Below are 18,000 nucleotides of genomic sequence, written 5' to 3' on the forward strand. Positions count from 1 at the left end.
CAACTTTAACACATAGATTCAACAAATGTAGAAAAACATTCATCACCCAATATATTCTATGGTTGATCTTCCCATCTGTTGGTGAGTGAATTAAAGACGTAAGCATCTGAACAATACAGTACATGGGCATGGGGTTGATGACCTTTGTTCTGTTTTATGAATATTAACATTTTTGTAACTTTTTCTATCTTTCTTGTTTTGTATATTCCTGTACCGACAGAGAACTAAATCTTTATGATAAAATAAGGAAAAGGAGCTATAATCACTCCAGTATTCATCACTGTATGCACACTTTTCAAATCGGAATAGCTTCATATTTCTGACAGGCAACATTTCTTTCCAGCAACCCTGGAAATGAAAAATGTAACAAATCTACTGACATTTTCAATAAATCAGAATATGTGTTACAATGGGGCTTGTTTGTCAGATTAAAATAACCTTTCGAAAATAACAACTTTTAAGCAGATATTAAACATACTTTTCATTAAGCCCAAATTCTGTATTGTTTTTTTATTACCCTATATTCTAATTTTAAATGTAATGTTTTCTTTACATGCAAGCAGAAAATCATCATGATTAACATAAATAAAGGGTTGAAAACAGTGTGTAATGTGTTTCACTTGGTGAACTGAGTTACTAAAGTAAATACAATTCTTATTTATTGAATATGACTCTATTGAGAAAGATTTATACTTTTATTGTTGTACGGATTGTGTAATCAACCTTGGCTCTTGTCTTTTAGTTATTTCATTCGTGTCTGTAATAAAATCCCAGACTGCACATCCAACTTCAGATTTGGACATGCATCTCAAAAAACAGTCCAACCAGTGGAACTAAAGCTTTACTGTTGCAGTTTTTTTCCTACTGCTGCCACACAAGGAGGTAGGATGAAAGAAATTCCTCCTGCAGGCAGAGGGACACACAGAAGCCTGTATGTAAATGAAGTTATGCTTAACTTTATTTACATACAGGTTTCTGTGTGTCTTTTTGAATACTGCATTCCACCTTCTGCTGTTCTTATCTGTGGTTTCATTATAGACATCCTCTACTTCCTTTAAAACAACTTATCTGATTTATTTTTTGTCAAAACTCTTCTCCGAGTTGCTGTCATACCCAACCAGTTCTTACTTTGAATGACATGTGGCAGGAGAAAGCTGGAATTGATCCTACAACCTTCCAATTGCAAGATGACTACTCTACCCACAGAGCCACAGTTGCCCCATCTGGGGTTACCATTCACAGTAAAACATCACCCTTCAAAATAAAACATTTTCAAACCATTATACATTTTCATTACTCCAATTTTCACTCTTACACTACTTCCCCCTTACAACAAAACAAACGTCCCCGCTTCAAACATAGCAAACAAAATGGGCTGATTTAGTCCAACAAGAAAACAGCCATTTTCATAAACTAGAATCATACTATTATATGGTACAGCAATGAACTATTATCACGGGGGACCTTTCACAGTAAAATATCACCCTTCAAAATAAAACATTTGCCTTTTGGGTTGTTTCTTTTTGTCTTTATGAGTGAGTTTGTACGTGCCTGGTTTTTTGTTTTGTAATAGACTGGCGACCTTTACAGGTAATTGGGTTTATTTGATTCTTAAGATCTGATAGGAACTGCACTATGCTTCAAAAATGTTTGGTTGCTAAAACTAAAATCATTTGTCCTCCAGGGTTAGATGACTATTGACTATTAAGCTATTGAGACTTGAGAATCAAATACGGGGAAAAAAATCCTCTGCTTCAGCACAAATAAGATGGTGTGTGAATCTGGAAGATAACTTATTTTTGTCTTTAGTCACCATTAGCCACCATGGGAACAAATTCCATTCCACAGTTTGTGTTAGTATGAGTTATTCTTCGCACAGTAGGACACCAGAGGGCAAATAAAAAAACAGGCACTGAAAACCTTGAACTATCCTCACTGCTTGAATTCTGTTGTTGTACTCTTATCATTCCACTGTTTTTCCATCTGCTTTTTATGTTCATAAAACGACTACAAGATGCCCGTGAGTTAGTTCATGTAAATGTGTAAATGTTGCTCATAATGACTTTTGATTCTGTTACAAAATGGCAGAAAAATAAATGTGTTCATTCAAACATTGTCTTTCTAGGATGTCTTTTTTTTGCTGCGCTTCAAAAACAGGAAAATTAAATCAGCAATGAGGCAATGAATCACAAATCAGCCATCCTAAGTTAAGCATCTAAAATAATATTTTTTAAATGACTTCCAAATAACATGAAATTTGTAGATCTCAAACACAAACCAATTTCCAACAAAATCTGTGTGTGGACAGACTAGACATATTTTTGTCTTCACCAGGGCCTTCAGAATAAAGCATGTGTTTTACAAACAAATCGGCATGTATATAAATTAATTTTGCATCAAAGTTTGCTACACACTTTTTCCCTGGTATGAAAATGTGCGGTAGCCACGTAAACGTTTTCTGTGAAAAATATCAAACTACAAAGCGTCAAAACTCACCAAATACTCTAAAATTTGACTACATTCATTTATTTAGACCAAGAAGAATCCAATGTTTTTTTATTATTATTTTAAGATTTTATTGCTTTAACGTATACGATGAAACTGAGCCGCATTTACCCTCAGACAATAACCTAACATGAGCTCCATCCATCCATCCATCGATCCATCGTCAGGTCGCGGGGGCAGCAGCTTCCGAAGGGAGGCCCAGACTTCCCTCTCCCGAGCCACTTCGTCCAGCTCCTCCGGGGGAACCCCCAGGCATTCCCAGGACAGCCAGGAGACATAGTCCCTCCAGCGTGTCCTGGGTCTTCCTTGGGGTCTCCTCCCGGTGGGATAGGAACACCTCACCAGGGATGCGTCCAGTCCAGGAGGCATCCTGACCAGATGCCCAAGCCACCTCAACTGGCTCCTCTCGACATGAAGGAGCAGCGGCTCTACTCTGAGTACCTCCCAGATGACCAAGCTTCTCACCCTCTCTCTAAGGGAGAGCCCAGACACCTTGCTGAGGAAACCCATTTTGGCAGCTCGTATCCATGATCTTGTTCTATCAGGCATGACCAGTGGCCCAACACAACCCTGCAACATCCAGAGCCTTAAGGAACTCCGGGCGGATCTCATCCACCCCCGGGGTCCTGCCACCGAGGAGCTTTTTGACCACCTCGGCGACCTCGTCCCCAGAGATTGTAGAGCCCAACCCAGAGTCCTCAGGCTCAGCTTCCTCAACAGAAGGCATGTTGGTGGGATTGAGGAGGTCTTCGAAGTATTCCGCCCACCGGCCCACAACGTCCCGGTTGAGGTCAGCAGCGCACTATCCCCACTATATACAGTGTTGGTGCTGCACTGCTTCCCCCTCCTGAGACGCCGGATGGTGGACCAGAATCGCCTCGAAGCCGTGCGGAAGTCTGTCTCCATGTCCTCTCCAAACTCCTCCAATGCCCGAGTTTTTGCCTCAGCGACCACCCGAGCCGCATGCCGTTTCGCCCGCCGGTACCCATCAGCTGCTTCTGGAGTCCCACAGGCCAAAAAGGCCCAATAGGACTCCTTCTTCAGCTTGACAGCATCCCTCACCGAAGGTGTCCACCAACGGGTTCGAGGGTTGCCACCGCGACAGGCACCAACAACCTTGCGGCTGCAGCTCCAATAATCCGCCTCGGCAATGGAGGCACAGAACATGGTCCACTCAGACTCAATGTCCCCGATCTTCCCCGGAACGTGTTCAAAGTTCTGCCGGAGATGGGAGTTAAAGCTCCGTCTCACAGGGGACTCCGCCAGACGTTCCCAGCAGACCCTCACTACATGTTTGGGCCTGCCAGGTCTGACCGGCTTCCTCCCCCAGCACCGGAGCCAACTCACCACCAGGAAGTGGTGAGTGGACAGCTCCGCACCTCTCTTCACCATACTGATCAGATCATACTGATCTGCTGGGAAATTTTGATGGTGGTTTATTGGTGTTTAGATTTCCCGGACTGAGCATCCTGAAGCTTAAAGAAGGAGCGGTGTGGTACCGGTACCGGTGGAACTTCATGTAAATGACTTTATTGATATATATATATATATAGATATATATATGTAAAAGGTTACAACCACTAAGAGTTACAAATGGTATTTTATTTGTATGTTTGTAGCTCTTACGGTGTGTTCATGTGAACCATCAGTTAAAGAGACCATCTTTTCAACTGGGACGCTACACTTCGGTCATCTTTCAGTCGAGCCGCCCGCTTTGTGAATGAGCCTTTATGGATAGAAAGAATCTCTATTCTGTAAATGTACGACTTCTGCACATTATTCTAATTAGAATAATGTGTCCACTCAATGTGGACGTTGAGTGGACTAAAGCAAGTTTTAGTTTTAAAACTGCACACTCTTTTACAAATGAGGCCCTAGAGTCTCAGAAATGATTTTTCCAGACTGCTGGTTTGAAACCAGCTTATGCCACAAGGGGGCATTGTGTATTTGTCAGTAGACATACACTTCCTCTTTGCTCCAAGGAGCAAAGAGGAAGGCGCATTATTGTACTGACATCACCATTTCTTTTCTTTACAGGATAAAAAGAGACATATCCTGACTGGGATGGAGCTCTGGGCCATAAAGCAAGGCTGCGCAAAGACTAGTAGCAAAGCAATAAAAATAACAATAGTAAGAAAATTAAAGAAAAAAAAAGGTTGTCCAACAATTACAAATTTTTATCCGATTAACAACAGGATTGCTGTAAATTAATCATGCATAATTGATTGTTTTTAAGAAATGAAATGAGTTGATAAATGAGTTAAAAATGTTTTTATTTGGGCTGTCAATTGATGAAAATAGGACTCAACAGTACGAGGCTAAATATGGTGACATTTAAATTTTTTTGATGCTTTTGTGTGTATCACTGCTCATGTTTTTGTTTATAACAGTTGAGTGTTGCTTCAGTCATGACGTCATATGAAAAATGATATTTCTCTATGCTGTGTTAACAGTAAAATGATTTTGAGGTTCTCCCTGGGGTCTGAGTGCCTGCTGTGCTGCAGCACCAGAGAAGCACAGAGTGGGAAGAGAGAAGACGGACAGGAGTGAGATAAACTTTGTAAGAAACAGATTAGCCCCTGTAGAAACAGCTGAAACAGAGATAGAAATCACAAACTGATGACATCCAAAAAGTTTGGAAATCTGTTCAATTAATTGCTAAAAAAAGATTAAAGAATGTGAATTAATGCAGGATTAACAAGTTAATTTTGACAGCCCCCCTAAAAAAAACCCCCCAAAACATCCAAGTCTTTTTCAAAACTCTTTCACTGTTTTGCAATTATTCCAATATTGGTATAGATTCTTAGGCTATTATATATATATATAAACTTTGATAGTCGGGTTTTGTTCCTGTAAATCCTTGCAGGTAAATCTAACACATCACAACCTTTTCCAAGAAATAAATTCATCTCATCCATTTCCACTTGCAGAGCAGCAACAGGTGTTGTCAGGTGTAACGGCAGCAAAGTGACAAGAGATCAGGGTGTGCAGGTTCACACACACACACACACAAAAAAAGATACAGCATAAGGAACTAACTTAACCATAATATACTGTCAGTAAGAACAAGATTTTTATATAAAACATTGTGCTTAAATCAGAAACAAATCAGACATATAACTTTAATAACAACAGACTTTTTGTTCAGGTAACTCAAAACATTAAGCTAAATAATGAACATTAATTTATTCAAAAGGCAGTCCTTTACACAACTGGTATTCATTTTCTGTGTACAATTAAATGTTTCCAAATTAAATATGACAAAACTTCACAGAGATGTCTTCAATGTTTTAATATCTCCTTCATTTAAATCCTCTTCTAACTGACAGCTCTCTCACTCTTGCTTTTTGGAGCGTCCCCTGAATGTGTCCATAAGATTGAAGGCTCCCAGGTACTGACCCAGCAGAATGCCCTGCTTCATGGGCAGGATGCTGTTAAGAGAAATGCAAAGAAATTATTAGAGTGCTGAAAAATGGTGGATGTTAAAGCACTGGATTCAATTCCCCACAAAACATTTAGTCAAGAAAAAGTATTTCATCCCTTACAGATTTCTTCAAATTTTACCTTTTGGTTACAAATGCTTCAGATGGCCAAACAAATTTCAATATCAGAAAGATATCCTGAGTAAATCAAAAGATAGTTTTCAGTTGAAGATTGCTTTTTGTCGTTTTAGATGAAAAAAGCTATCCAAACCAACTTGGCGCTCTGTGAAAATATAACTGCCACTGTTAATTACATTGTGAATATAGTGATTAATTACATTTTTGATTTAAAGTCATAAGTCATACATATCTCCAATTAGTGGCAAATCCATAGAACCAGGAATTTGTTAAAACCTGAAAATCAAAGAAGCCTAAAAAAATCTTAAAAAGCAGAACAACCCACCAACAGAAATGTTAAAAACCTAAGAACTTAAATCAATGAAATCAGTTGGTACAAAAACCTATCCAGTGAACTGACCTCCCAGTCCCTGATTGAGGACTCATCCTGGAGATAACTAAGTGTGTTTTCACAGCTGATAGTCTGGTAGGTTCAGCTCAATTGGGGACCAAAATTGCAACATTTGTTACATTTTCTGCTTGTGTAGTTTGAATTCTTGCTGAACTGCATCAAATAACCAAACCGTTTGAGTAGCACATTTCAGAAACAACGTAGTCCAAAGTGCTTTATATCATAAAAACACAAAAATACAAAGTATAACAATTAAGGCATTACAAATTGTCAAGTACCATTATTACACATCAGAATGTGTATTGTTTTGTTGATAATGTTTCAAAAGCAACCCTAAAAAGGTGGGGTTTTAGTCTGGATTAAAGGCATTACAACACAACAAAACAGCTGTTTTGCAGTTTTCTGGAAGTTTGTTCCAGATTTGAGGCTTTATAGAGGCTGAACGCTGCTTCTCCACGTTTGGTTCTGGTTCTGGGGATGCAGTTTGATACAACAGGCCTACAGGATACAGTGCCTATGTATAGAGCATACATAGGCACAAAAAATTTAAATGCCATATTTTACGCACAAGTCAGAATGTATAAAATTGAAGATGGCATGAAAACTTTGCACCTGCTGTGTAAATGTGCAGCAGCCACGCAAACTTTTTCTGTGGACAATAAACTACAAAGCATCAAAACTCACCTAAGTATACTGAAACCTGACTTCATTCACTGATATTTCAACAAAGAAGCATCAAACCCAATATTTTTTCATGCTTTAATCTTTTATTGTTTAAATGTAAACAATATAGACACATACGTAAACACATAATTTCTTTATTTAGAATAAACGTCCACACTTCTCTCTCTGGGATGCTGTCTTTCTTTAAATGCGCTGCTGTTCAAACAGGCATTTCCACTTAAATCTCTATCTTCTTTTTTTTCTATTTGGAATTTTGTCTTTGAAATGTATAACTTATTTTTGGTGAGGTGACCCTGAAAGCACCTTTTAAATAAAATATGTAGTTATTATCATAAATACTAATACTGCTGCAAGCAAGAGCTGTTTCCATGGTTACTAGGACACGTGGTGGCAGCCTTCCGGGTATTTATACTAATTTACATATCTAGTTATGGGTGGTGACAGGGCGAACCAGCTCTATGTCCTGCAAATTGGGATTTATAAAAGAAAAGTGCACAGGTATGTGCGTATGCACGGCTTTGTACATTTCATTTTTTTATGTGCCGCACTTTTCTAAATTTATCCGTACCCCAATTTTTTGTGCAAAAGCTGCGCACAGTTTTAAACACGAGGCCACAGATCTTTAATATATTGTGGTGCTAAACCGTTCAGTGATTTATAAACTAACAGTATTTTAAAGTCTATTCTTTGTGCTACAGGGAGCCAGTGTAGGGACTTTAAAACTGGTGTTATGTGCTGCATCTTCCTGGTTTTAGTGAGAACAGCAGCAGCAGCTTCTGGATCAGCTGCAGCTGGAGGATTGATTTGTTAGGTAGACCTGGCAGTGAAGATGCTGTTGCAGTAATCAATGCGACTAAAGATAAACGCATTGTTTCTCTAGATCCTACTGGGACATACGTCCTTTAATCCTGGAGATGTTCTTCAACTGATAGAAGGCCGACTTTGTAACTGTCCTGATGTGATTCTGAAGGTTCAGGTCAGAGTTCATCACTACACCCAGATTTCAGGCCTGATCTTTTGTTTCCAGCTGTAATAACTAAAGATGTGTGCCATGTCTAGATTGTTCCTCTTTAGGTGCAAAGATAACTTCAGTTATTTCAACTGGAGAAAGTTATGGCACATCCACATACGAGGAACCACTGAAGAAAACACTGAGTGCTGAACAAGGTAGTTACCTTGTTCATGAAAAAAGCTAAGTGGCATGATATTTTAGCGGTAGAAGGATTTCTCTTGGTCTTTAAAAAAAGAAAGATCTCACATCGGAGTTTGATTGCGCATTCACACCTCCCCAAATGAACCGGATTTCTATTCAAACAAAGTGGAGTTGGATGAAAGTGGACTAACACTTTATTTAGAGTAAATTCACCCTAAATAACCCAGGATAACATAAAAAACTCTGCAGGCCTCATTACTTCATATGATATTCTTGCCTTGACAATGAGAAAGACTGGGAAAAAATATTATGTATGGGAACGTTACAATTACCAATTGTATTGGTAATTATCAATACAATTTATTGGTAATTGTGAGACCAGTCTCACAATTACCAATAAATATCTTAATGACCCTCAAGCCATTTAGGAAAATATTTTGTGCATTGACTAAACAAAAGTGACATTCGTTAGAAGATGTGGATGTAGACGAACAGAAGAAACTAAATAAACCAGAAGAAGGATCTTTATAAATACATTTATATATCCTCCATAAAAGGATTGCAGCAAGAAGCTTCAGATTAACCTGAGTAGGCATTGTATGTAACCACATCAGAGAGCAGCAGTAATTAAAAAAAAAAAAAAGTAAACCTTGTGATCTCAAAAACAGACATGGTGTAAAAAGGAAAATCCATATTTGAATGTCCTAAACTATGGGGAAACTGAACCATTTATCCTGTGTGCCTAACTTTAGTTCTTTTACTGGCTAATGTGAAAACACAGTTTGTACTAGGTTATGATTAGGGTTTTTGTACACAGACAGATACACCACATGTCCAATGTGATGTTTCAGGGCAAAACCCAACTGGCAGTTTGTCAGGATTCACACAAGCTATTTTTATTTGAAAAAGGTTCTACAAATAATATTTGTAGTCAATTAATTGTTATGTTAGAATTATGCTTGTTCCTTCCCAAACCAATGCTTGTTAGCAGCTTTTGAATGACTAATAAACCTCAACAACAATGACCGTATTCAAAGAGTGAGGAAACAAAGACAAGAGAATACAAAACATTGTTAGAAGCCTAAATACAATAGCTTCCATGTAAAAGAAAAGATGTGACAGTCAAAGTGTTTTCAAGAGACACAAAATCTTTACAATAAGAAATAATCACTCTTCATAGAAATGAGGAAACAAGAGGGAAGTTGCCTGTGTCTTTCAAGTATTATCCTGGTCACATTCCCATGAGTGGGGAAAATCAACTTTTTAACCGAGATATTTCATAACCAACATTTGGCAGATCCTCTTCACCTTTTTTTGTTTTGTTTTGTTTTGTTTGTTTGGACATCGACAGTCTGGCAGCCATCTTTTTCTTTAATAACATTAGCCAGAAATTTTATTTGTGTGAACCTTCACTTTTACCAAAATACTTTGGTAAAAGTATGTTGGTGCTTCTAACCAGTAGTAAAAACAGAAAAAGGGTGTAACTTAGAGAGATTGCCTGTTAATCCTACTGCCAAAGACAGATATGGGATTATTACACACAAACACAGATGAATACCTTTGAATCTACCACAACCTAAGGACATGCAAGTCTTTAGGGTTGAGGAAACAGATTGACAACCTGTAGAAACCCATACACACAAGGAGAAGACTGAACTGTACACTCCCAGGATTTAAACTTAGGAACTTCTTGTAGTGAAAAATTGCTTCAAGTCTTTGTATTGTGTAAGAGTTTGCTATAAATACCCAGTCTAAACATTGAATTCAGGTGTTCCAACCACTCCCCTTTGACGCAGGTGTGTAACAACCAGTCCCTAGGCATCAGGGGGCGCCACCAGGAATCTTGGGGCCCCATGACAAAAAATTAGATTGAAGCAGGGGGAGGGTTTTAGTGTTGTTAATCAACTTCATTCACTCACTGCTAAATGTGCTAATGGTGGAGAAACAACTGAACACAGGAAAACTGTTTATCTGCCATCATTGGTAGCTATGTTAACTAGACTGAGCATTTACACTTTGAATCTGCATAGCTCTGTGCTATGCTAGTTGCAGCACGGCACAGAGAGCGGGAGGGAGGATGAGCAGCCACATGAGATTGTGATTGACAGCACTAAAACTCGCCTCCTGCCTCTGGTTGTTTCTAAACAGCACTGGGAGAAGGCAGAGGAAATACATTTTTCACAAATTATCTCTCGTCATACTGTCACAACACAATGACAGTTTCAACAAATATGTAAAAAAACAAACAATTTTTTAATAAAAGTTGCATAGTGCAGCTTTAATTTCACTTAGGAGAGGACGGGTCTCGGGTTAAATTATAGATATCTGTAGCAACAGATATCTGTAATTTAAACGCAAACCAAGGTAAAACTGTGTGGACTGGTTGCAGTCCAGACAGGAGGCTGTTTTTTATTATCATTTTATAAAGATTGTTTGAATTTCTGTCAGCAACAAATATAGTGTTTTTGTTGTGTAATTGTAAAAAGAGCAAAGACACAGAGAAATCTCAATGGATTCCCTGGAATGATGCTAACTAGGTTGTCATTGGATACAGTGTTGCTCACCTTTGTCACTGGGACGGGGGTAAGGGGTTTATGTTGGTATCGGGGATTAGAGCTGCTGCTGACTGACTCACCTGTTGTCAAGTGTGGTAAATCGTACAAAGGGAAAAGTTAAATAGTAAATACATGAATATCTTGCTATTTCTTTTCCTTAATCCATTAAATGCTATGGAGGCAAACAGTAGTCTGTGGCTAAGCTAACTATGCTAAATGGTTGATAATCTCACACAGTCTACTCAGAAGAACTGTTACAAATAGACTCTCTTGTCTCTTTCTCTCTCTTATATCAATTTTTTTTTAAAACCAGACTATTATTTTTCTACTGCCACAGTCGTTCTTGTCTTATACTTTGCTGAATTGCTGAAAACGTCACCATCAAGCACGCAAAGCAGGAGCGAAACATTTAACGCAGATACTTGGGGGTGCTCAGTGTAAATATAGATGTGTGCTTTTTGGTCTGGGAGGGGTAACATTTAATTTTTACTGCTAAAAACAATAATAATAATTTTAAAAAAAACAGTAATTGACAGATCCGATTTTTTTATATTTGTTGTAAAAAAATAAAACAAAAAAGAAAAATAATTTGTGGGGGGCCCCGTGTGGTCAAGGGCCCTTGGAATTGTCATCACTTTTCCCCCTTATACCGTGCCCCTGCTAGGCGTACAGACAACTTCTACTAACATTTATGAAATAATGAGGTGATGGCAGTAAGTGTTGCAACTTGAGATGATACCACATTACATCCCACTAAAAGCTGTTCTACATTCTATAAGAAAATGGAAATCATTGGGAAGAAGAGCAACTCCACATCATAGCGTAAAGCAGTATTTCTTAATTCCAGTGTTGCCCTGCATGTTTTAGGTGTTTCCTTTGTGCCACACACCTGGGTTGAATCTGATCTGTGGGTGATTAATAGACTTCTGCAGTACTTGATGGCTGCAGAAGAGGTCATTCAATCATTTGAATCAGCTGTTCTGGAATAGAGGCAAATCTAAAACATGCAGAGCAGAGGAGCTTTAGGACTAGAATCGAGAAACACTGGCATAGAGCAACATCAAATCACAGTAAAGGCTCAGGAGTTTCTGAAGCACGTCAACTTTCTGGATGTGGACTTCAATTTGCAACATTATAATATTACAGGTCTAGGTTTGGGAGTTGGCAGGAGTACAGTACTCATTAAAATCATTCTTTGTTTGTGATCTACATAATGTGCACATCTATTTCCTATAAACTCCTTTTTGACACACTTCACTTTGCACAGAAGCCTAAGAAAAGATTGGAGAATGCTTTTTAACATCCAGGGAGAAGTGGGTGCCAAGCACTAATTTCTTCAAGTTTTAACATGATTCAGCCATGCATTTTATTAGCCAACAGGTTTTTAGAAGTTTCTTTCCAAAGTCACAATCTTTTTGGTAAATCCTGCCATGTAGTGTCAGTAGTTTCCAAAAGATTCCTTATAATAAACTGATTTGCACAAACTACAACTTTTTTGGCAATATCGTAAGGACATTGCAAGCAAAAATGAAATGAAGTCACACAGCTCTGTTCTAAAAAATTGTAACGCAACAATTTAAAGGTTTATGAAGCAGGTCATTTTGCAGACACCAGCAGAACATTTACTTATGGATGAAGACTATCACCGGGTTCAGGTCAGTGGGCAGTCGTGTGGTTGAGGACTAAATTGACAGGACCAATGAAGTCTTAGTAGATTTGACCTTCCCACCCACACTCCCACCAATACCACCCTGTCTCCCCTCTCCCTCCTCAAGAGTCCTTCATCCCTTTGCGGGTCTCACTTTTACGCCTCCTGTCCTCCTCTTCTACTCAGTGACCCTACTGCCACCCCTCAGCCAGTCACCTCTACGGTAAACATTACCACTGAAGATGTCAGAAGACAGCTGGTAAGACTCCACCCTGGCAGGGCCCCAATGGTAAGAGCCTGAGGCTACTCAAAGCTTGTGCTATCCATCTCTGTGGAGTCCTACAGCATGTCTTCAACATGAGCCTGTGCCAACGAGGGGTCCCTGTGAAGTGGAAAACATCCTGCATTGTTCTGGTACCAAAGACGCAGCGTCCCTGTGACTCCAAGGACTATAGGCCTGTGGCGCTGACCTCCCACATCATGAAGTTTCTGGAGATACCCGTCCTGGAGCAGCTTCACACTCTGGTCCAACCACACTTGGATCCCTTACAGTTTGCCCAACAGCCCAGACTTGGACTTGAGGACACCATCATCTTCCTGCTGAACCACGCATACTGTCGATAAAAGCATTAAAGGTTTTTAAAGAATAAAATCTAAACATTTTGAGTAATTGGATAAAACCCGGAGTAAAATACATAATTAATAATAATGACTTAAAATTAGGCCAATAATTAATATTGGTTTAACCAGTGGTTGATGTTGGTTTGATTATAAGAATATTTACACTTACTTAAAGGTGAAACAAGTAACTGTAACATTGTATCAGATAATTAGAATAATGGATTATTCTTGGTTTCTTGTCAGAAGTGACTGTAATAACTCACATTATGATTATAATAAGAGTAACTAATAAGTTATGGTTATAACATTATAAATGAATGTTAAATCAGAGAAACTAAATGTCAAAATGTGATTTTGACATTGAAATTGAAATGGTGTAAAATATGTAACTGTAATTAAAGGTCACTGATGTGTTGAAGGTAGATGGTAGGTGAAAAGTCAGGGGAAAAGAGGAACTGATGGGAGAGCGGAGGTGACCAAGGCCTTATTGCTAAACTTCAACTTTCCTAAGAAAAGGTTGGGCAAACAACAAGTGTAGGAGGACTGTTGAGCAACTCGGGGATCATTAGAACAGAGATCAGGTCATAATGTCTCCAAGGTGATGGATATGAGATCATCTGTCCAAGCAGTCAGCCAATGAGAGGCACAGCAACAAAGCTAGCCAATGCAAACACACCAAAAGGTGGATAAACCCTTTATAAGGTGGATGCAAAAGAGGAATCGTTGTTGGATCCTTCAGGCAGCTTGGAGCCAAGACGGAGATGGACAAAGAACTCTGCAGCTGAAGAAGAGCCGGGGCCACAGAGCCGAAGACTGTTCTGCACATGGGGACCAACCCGTCAACCCGCAACATGTGGCTTCAAATCGCACTTCTCTCATCAGCTGGGTTCAGACCCCCAAAGACGAAGACCAAGGCAAAGATGAAGATAAAGACAAAGGCAAAGAGGAAGAACTGGTGTGTTCCTTCCGTGGGACCAGGAAGATTGTGAGATGAGGAGAAGGGAGCCACAGAGCTGCAAGACAAGAAGCTGAGGACCGCTACGAGTATGAGGAAGTCACCCTGAGGCCCGAGACCTGCTGCTCTAAGTCAGTACTCTTCCTGTACTGGGAACCTCCTGCTGCTGCAACACCTTCTTCATCATCAGGCCAGTTCTGGGGTTCAAGATGCCAAACTCCATCCATCTCTCTCAAAGTTTCCCTTTTTTAGTTCACAGTGTCAGCATTAGGGAAAGATAGGCTAGATTATTGATTTTACTTAGTTGATTATTTCTGCTACTGAATTAAGCTGCACTGACTCTTGCAAAATTGCCTTACTAATAAAATAATTAGCATTAAGAAAATCTAAAAGATGTTGTGGACATTCAATTAATGAGTTACCTTAAAGTTCTTTGATGGTCATAAAATAGCTATGAAGTTTGATTCTGTAAGGAAAAAGTAGAAATGTTTTATAGGTTGCTTTTAGCCAAAACTAAAACACCCTTGGGACTCGACTGAGTCACTAAAACCAACCTGGTTCAGTAACAAGTGCAAGTTGTAAAAAAGACAAAGAGCGACCGTTAACAGGTGTGCTCTGTGAAACTAGTTGATTGCAGGCTGCTCAATCTGGCTAATTCACAGGGTGAAGAAGGTGGGACATCTGGAGGGGGAGGTCGTCAGAAACCAGGCTAGTCTTTCTCGATGCCAGCTTAAACAGAGTTTACTCAGTTCTGGACATGGTAAATCCCATCAGATTTAGGAAACTCAATTTACCCGTTAGATCAGGGGTGTCAAACTCAATTTCACCGAGGGCCACTTCAGCATATTGGCCACCCTCAACGGGCCACATTGACGGTACAAATCAGAAGTGCCCAGGTCCAGTTCTCCAGACTGCAACTTTTACATGCATCCCTGTCAAAACACCCCAGACAAAAGGTTGACTTCCCTCATCAGCAGCAATTCAGTTCTGTAGAGGCTTATAATGAGTCAATGATCCAGGTGTGATGGAGAAGGAACACATCTAAAGTTGCAGATGGTAGCTCTGGAAAACTAGACTTGGGCAGCCCTAGCATAAATGTATGAAAATACAATGTTAAAAATAGATTAAACACCTCATATTGTTAAATATCGCTTTGGAGCGTCTGGTTAGGAAGCGCATTCAAAACCTTTGGTTGAAATGGCGCGTTAAATTCAAGTCTCTATTACAGACCAGAGAAAACTAAAGAGAATGCAACGTTGTGTTAATCCGTTTGAGGAGCCGGTAATTTATCTTGAGGAAATAAGTGACGACGCAGAAGTTAGACTGTAACATGCGCAGTCCGCTGCTCAACCACTGCGGACGCGGCTGCGAAGAATTAAAAACCGCTGTGAGTAACTCATCCAGAAGATTTAACAAATGGAGCCTTGGTGCACATTACCCAGGAGAGCGGAGTTCTGGAGGAGCTGCAGACGTAACATCTGTCCGTTTCGGAGAAGCGAAAACACGCAAAACAACAACAAAAAAACCTAGTAAAAGCGCAAACCGGACCGCGCACAGGGCAAAACACTCAGAGTTCAGTTGATCTGTTTGGACCAGACAGATCCAACTGACTGATGAATTAGCGCCGATTTTTCTGCAGGGGAGGAAATGGTTCAGACCCCAGCGGGTGAAGTGATGCTAATTTAAGTGAAGTCGTTTAATTTATTTTATTAAAAGTTACTGAGGCCTCAGTCAGAGGTTTTTGTCACTACGGAGAAAAATGTAGATACATTTACCTGCTTAATTTGTGATGGGATCTGGATTCACGGTGAATATCAACTAAACCGCATAAAATGCGGCTAAATAGCCGATGTTAATATGGTTGTAATTTCACGGATAAAAATAGTACATGAACGATTTTTTTTTAATGTTGTCGGTCAAGATAACGGATAACAAAAAAAGTTCTAGCTGCCGCCCTGACACCAACTCACACACATCTTCATTCACAGTCTTGTAAATCGATGTTCTTTCTTGGACATTTTGATGTTAGCTTGTCGACGTCTCAGTTTTATTCGCTGGGAAAATCAATAAGCAGCTTGAGGTGACTTTGCTGCTATCTAGTGGCGAGAAGCCGTAATGTTGGCTGGTAACAATCGGAATGCATTATGGGAGATGCAGTTTGTAGTAAATTCGTGCTGAAAACCTATTTAAAGTCAATCATGGTCATATAAAATGCTGGGGGGCCACATAAAATAACATGGCGGGCCACATGTGGCCCGCGGGCCTTGAGTTTGACACATGTGCGTTAGATGGAGAGCTGGCTGCACATCTCCCTCCTCTGAGAAGGGGAAGTAGAGAGAGAGAGAAGGGGAGGGAGGAGTTGCGCAACAACAAGGTGGAGCCCAACGTCACAGAAGTCTAAGCAGGTGAAACAGGAGGATAGTTCTGGATAACTCGCTTAGAGGGGCAGCTCTACAGGGGTAGAGTTGTCGGTGACTGTAAGGCCGTCAGTCACCACCCTCGCAGTAACTGCACGGCGTGTGGGTGAGGGGAGTTTCACTGAGGACAGTTGACAACGTCCATCAGTGAAGCTAGTAGCCAAAACCGCTTGAACTCATCCCTGCTCTGAAGTACTAAGAGAGGCTTTGGGAACAAGCAACTCGAGGACAAAGACAAACAGGAAGTTGAGGACGACGCGCGGTCGTACGTCCAGCAGATGGAACTAATCCCACATGGAAGTGGACAGCTACTATTGTGCCCAGGCCCTTGGAGAGGATCCGTCCATTTGGGAAGAAAGTGGAGTTGAAACCGCTAAGGGCAAGCCGGTGGCATACACAGATTTGTGGAAGAAGTTTGCATCTGAAGCTCAAGGTCGAGCATCAGAGAGCGCACACGCATGAGGGAGCTCACTGGTGTGGGAACGATGAGGTGGACAGCTATGTCCAGCAAAGGAAGGTTGTCTTTGTCGGAATCGAGAAGTGGGAAGTACTCCCAGGGAAGGAGGTCCCAGAAAGCAGGTATGGGGTTGTGCGAGGCGTGTATGAGGCCCTAGAACATGCAGGCGTACGACCGACACGTGAGGAACTGGTGGAACAAAACCTTTGGACGTCCCTCCAGACTGTCCGATGCAGCTGCGGGACTGTGAGTATGTGGTCAATACGCAGGGCAGTGGATGGAACGGTTGTTCATCAAGAGCACATTACCCGGGGTTCAGTCTGCATGGTTGTAGCAGGCCCCATGGATAACAGAAAACAGAGGTGAGGAGTACCTCTTGGTGCTGATGGACATGGTGTATTTTTTTTTTTAAACTGAAGTTTTTTTTTTTTTTAATAGATGTGTTATTTTATGTGAGGTTTCTTTATTTGTAGATGTGTGTTATATGCATGTATGTACATATTTCTTTTTCAACAAAAATTAAAAATATAAACTTATGCCTTGTGCTTGGTGTATTTTTATTTCTGGGTTTGTTTGTTTTTTTATTTATTAGGGAGGGGCTTAACCAGGCCTGTAATTATAAAGGTCTAGTGTGTCCAATAGGGAGATATCTACCAACCAATCACATGTAAGTAATTAATTGTGATGTCATTGTTTTTTCATCCAACGACTGACAATTCATGTGGGTCTCCTGTTGCTATTCACATGTAAGTAGAGTGATTAAGCTGTAAAACTGACATTTTTTATATTTAAAAAAAAAAATGATGATGCCTATTTATCCCGGTGCCCCATGGATTTCTAAATTTGAAGGGCAAAATGACAATGCCAAGTATAATGAATGGAAGGAGCAGATACAGGGTCTTTTAGATGAAAATGATTTGGCTGAATCGCACAAAATAAAGATTTTGATTGGTGCCTTGTCTGGGTTACCCAGACGCCAAATTAATGTGCTCAGTGACGATGAACGTGATAGGGTGGTAAAAATATTTTTTGGTTGTGTGCAGAAACCAGGCGA

At 40.1% G+C, this 18,000-nt stretch overlaps 1 protein-coding gene across 1 annotated transcript in view; it reads right to left on the minus strand.

Annotated features, from left to right (window-relative positions):
• Positions 1–4,761: 4,761 nt before the first annotated feature.
• Positions 4,762–18,000, minus strand: part of sdr16c5a (short chain dehydrogenase/reductase family 16C, member 5a) — a 77,744-nt gene continuing 64,505 nt past the window's right edge. The window contains exon 8 of the mRNA XM_017310112.2: positions 4,762–5,936. Coding sequence (XP_017165601.1) covers positions 5,840–5,936 — 97 coding nt within the window. The 3' untranslated portion in view covers positions 4,762–5,839. The remainder of the gene's footprint in view (positions 5,937–18,000) is intronic.

The sequence above is a fragment of the Poecilia reticulata genome, chromosome 17 (assembly GCF_904066995.2).
Source record: "Poecilia reticulata chromosome 17, P_reticulata-male-v2, whole genome shotgun sequence".
NCBI classification, from domain to species: domain Eukaryota; kingdom Metazoa; phylum Chordata; class Actinopteri; order Cyprinodontiformes; family Poeciliidae; genus Poecilia; species Poecilia reticulata.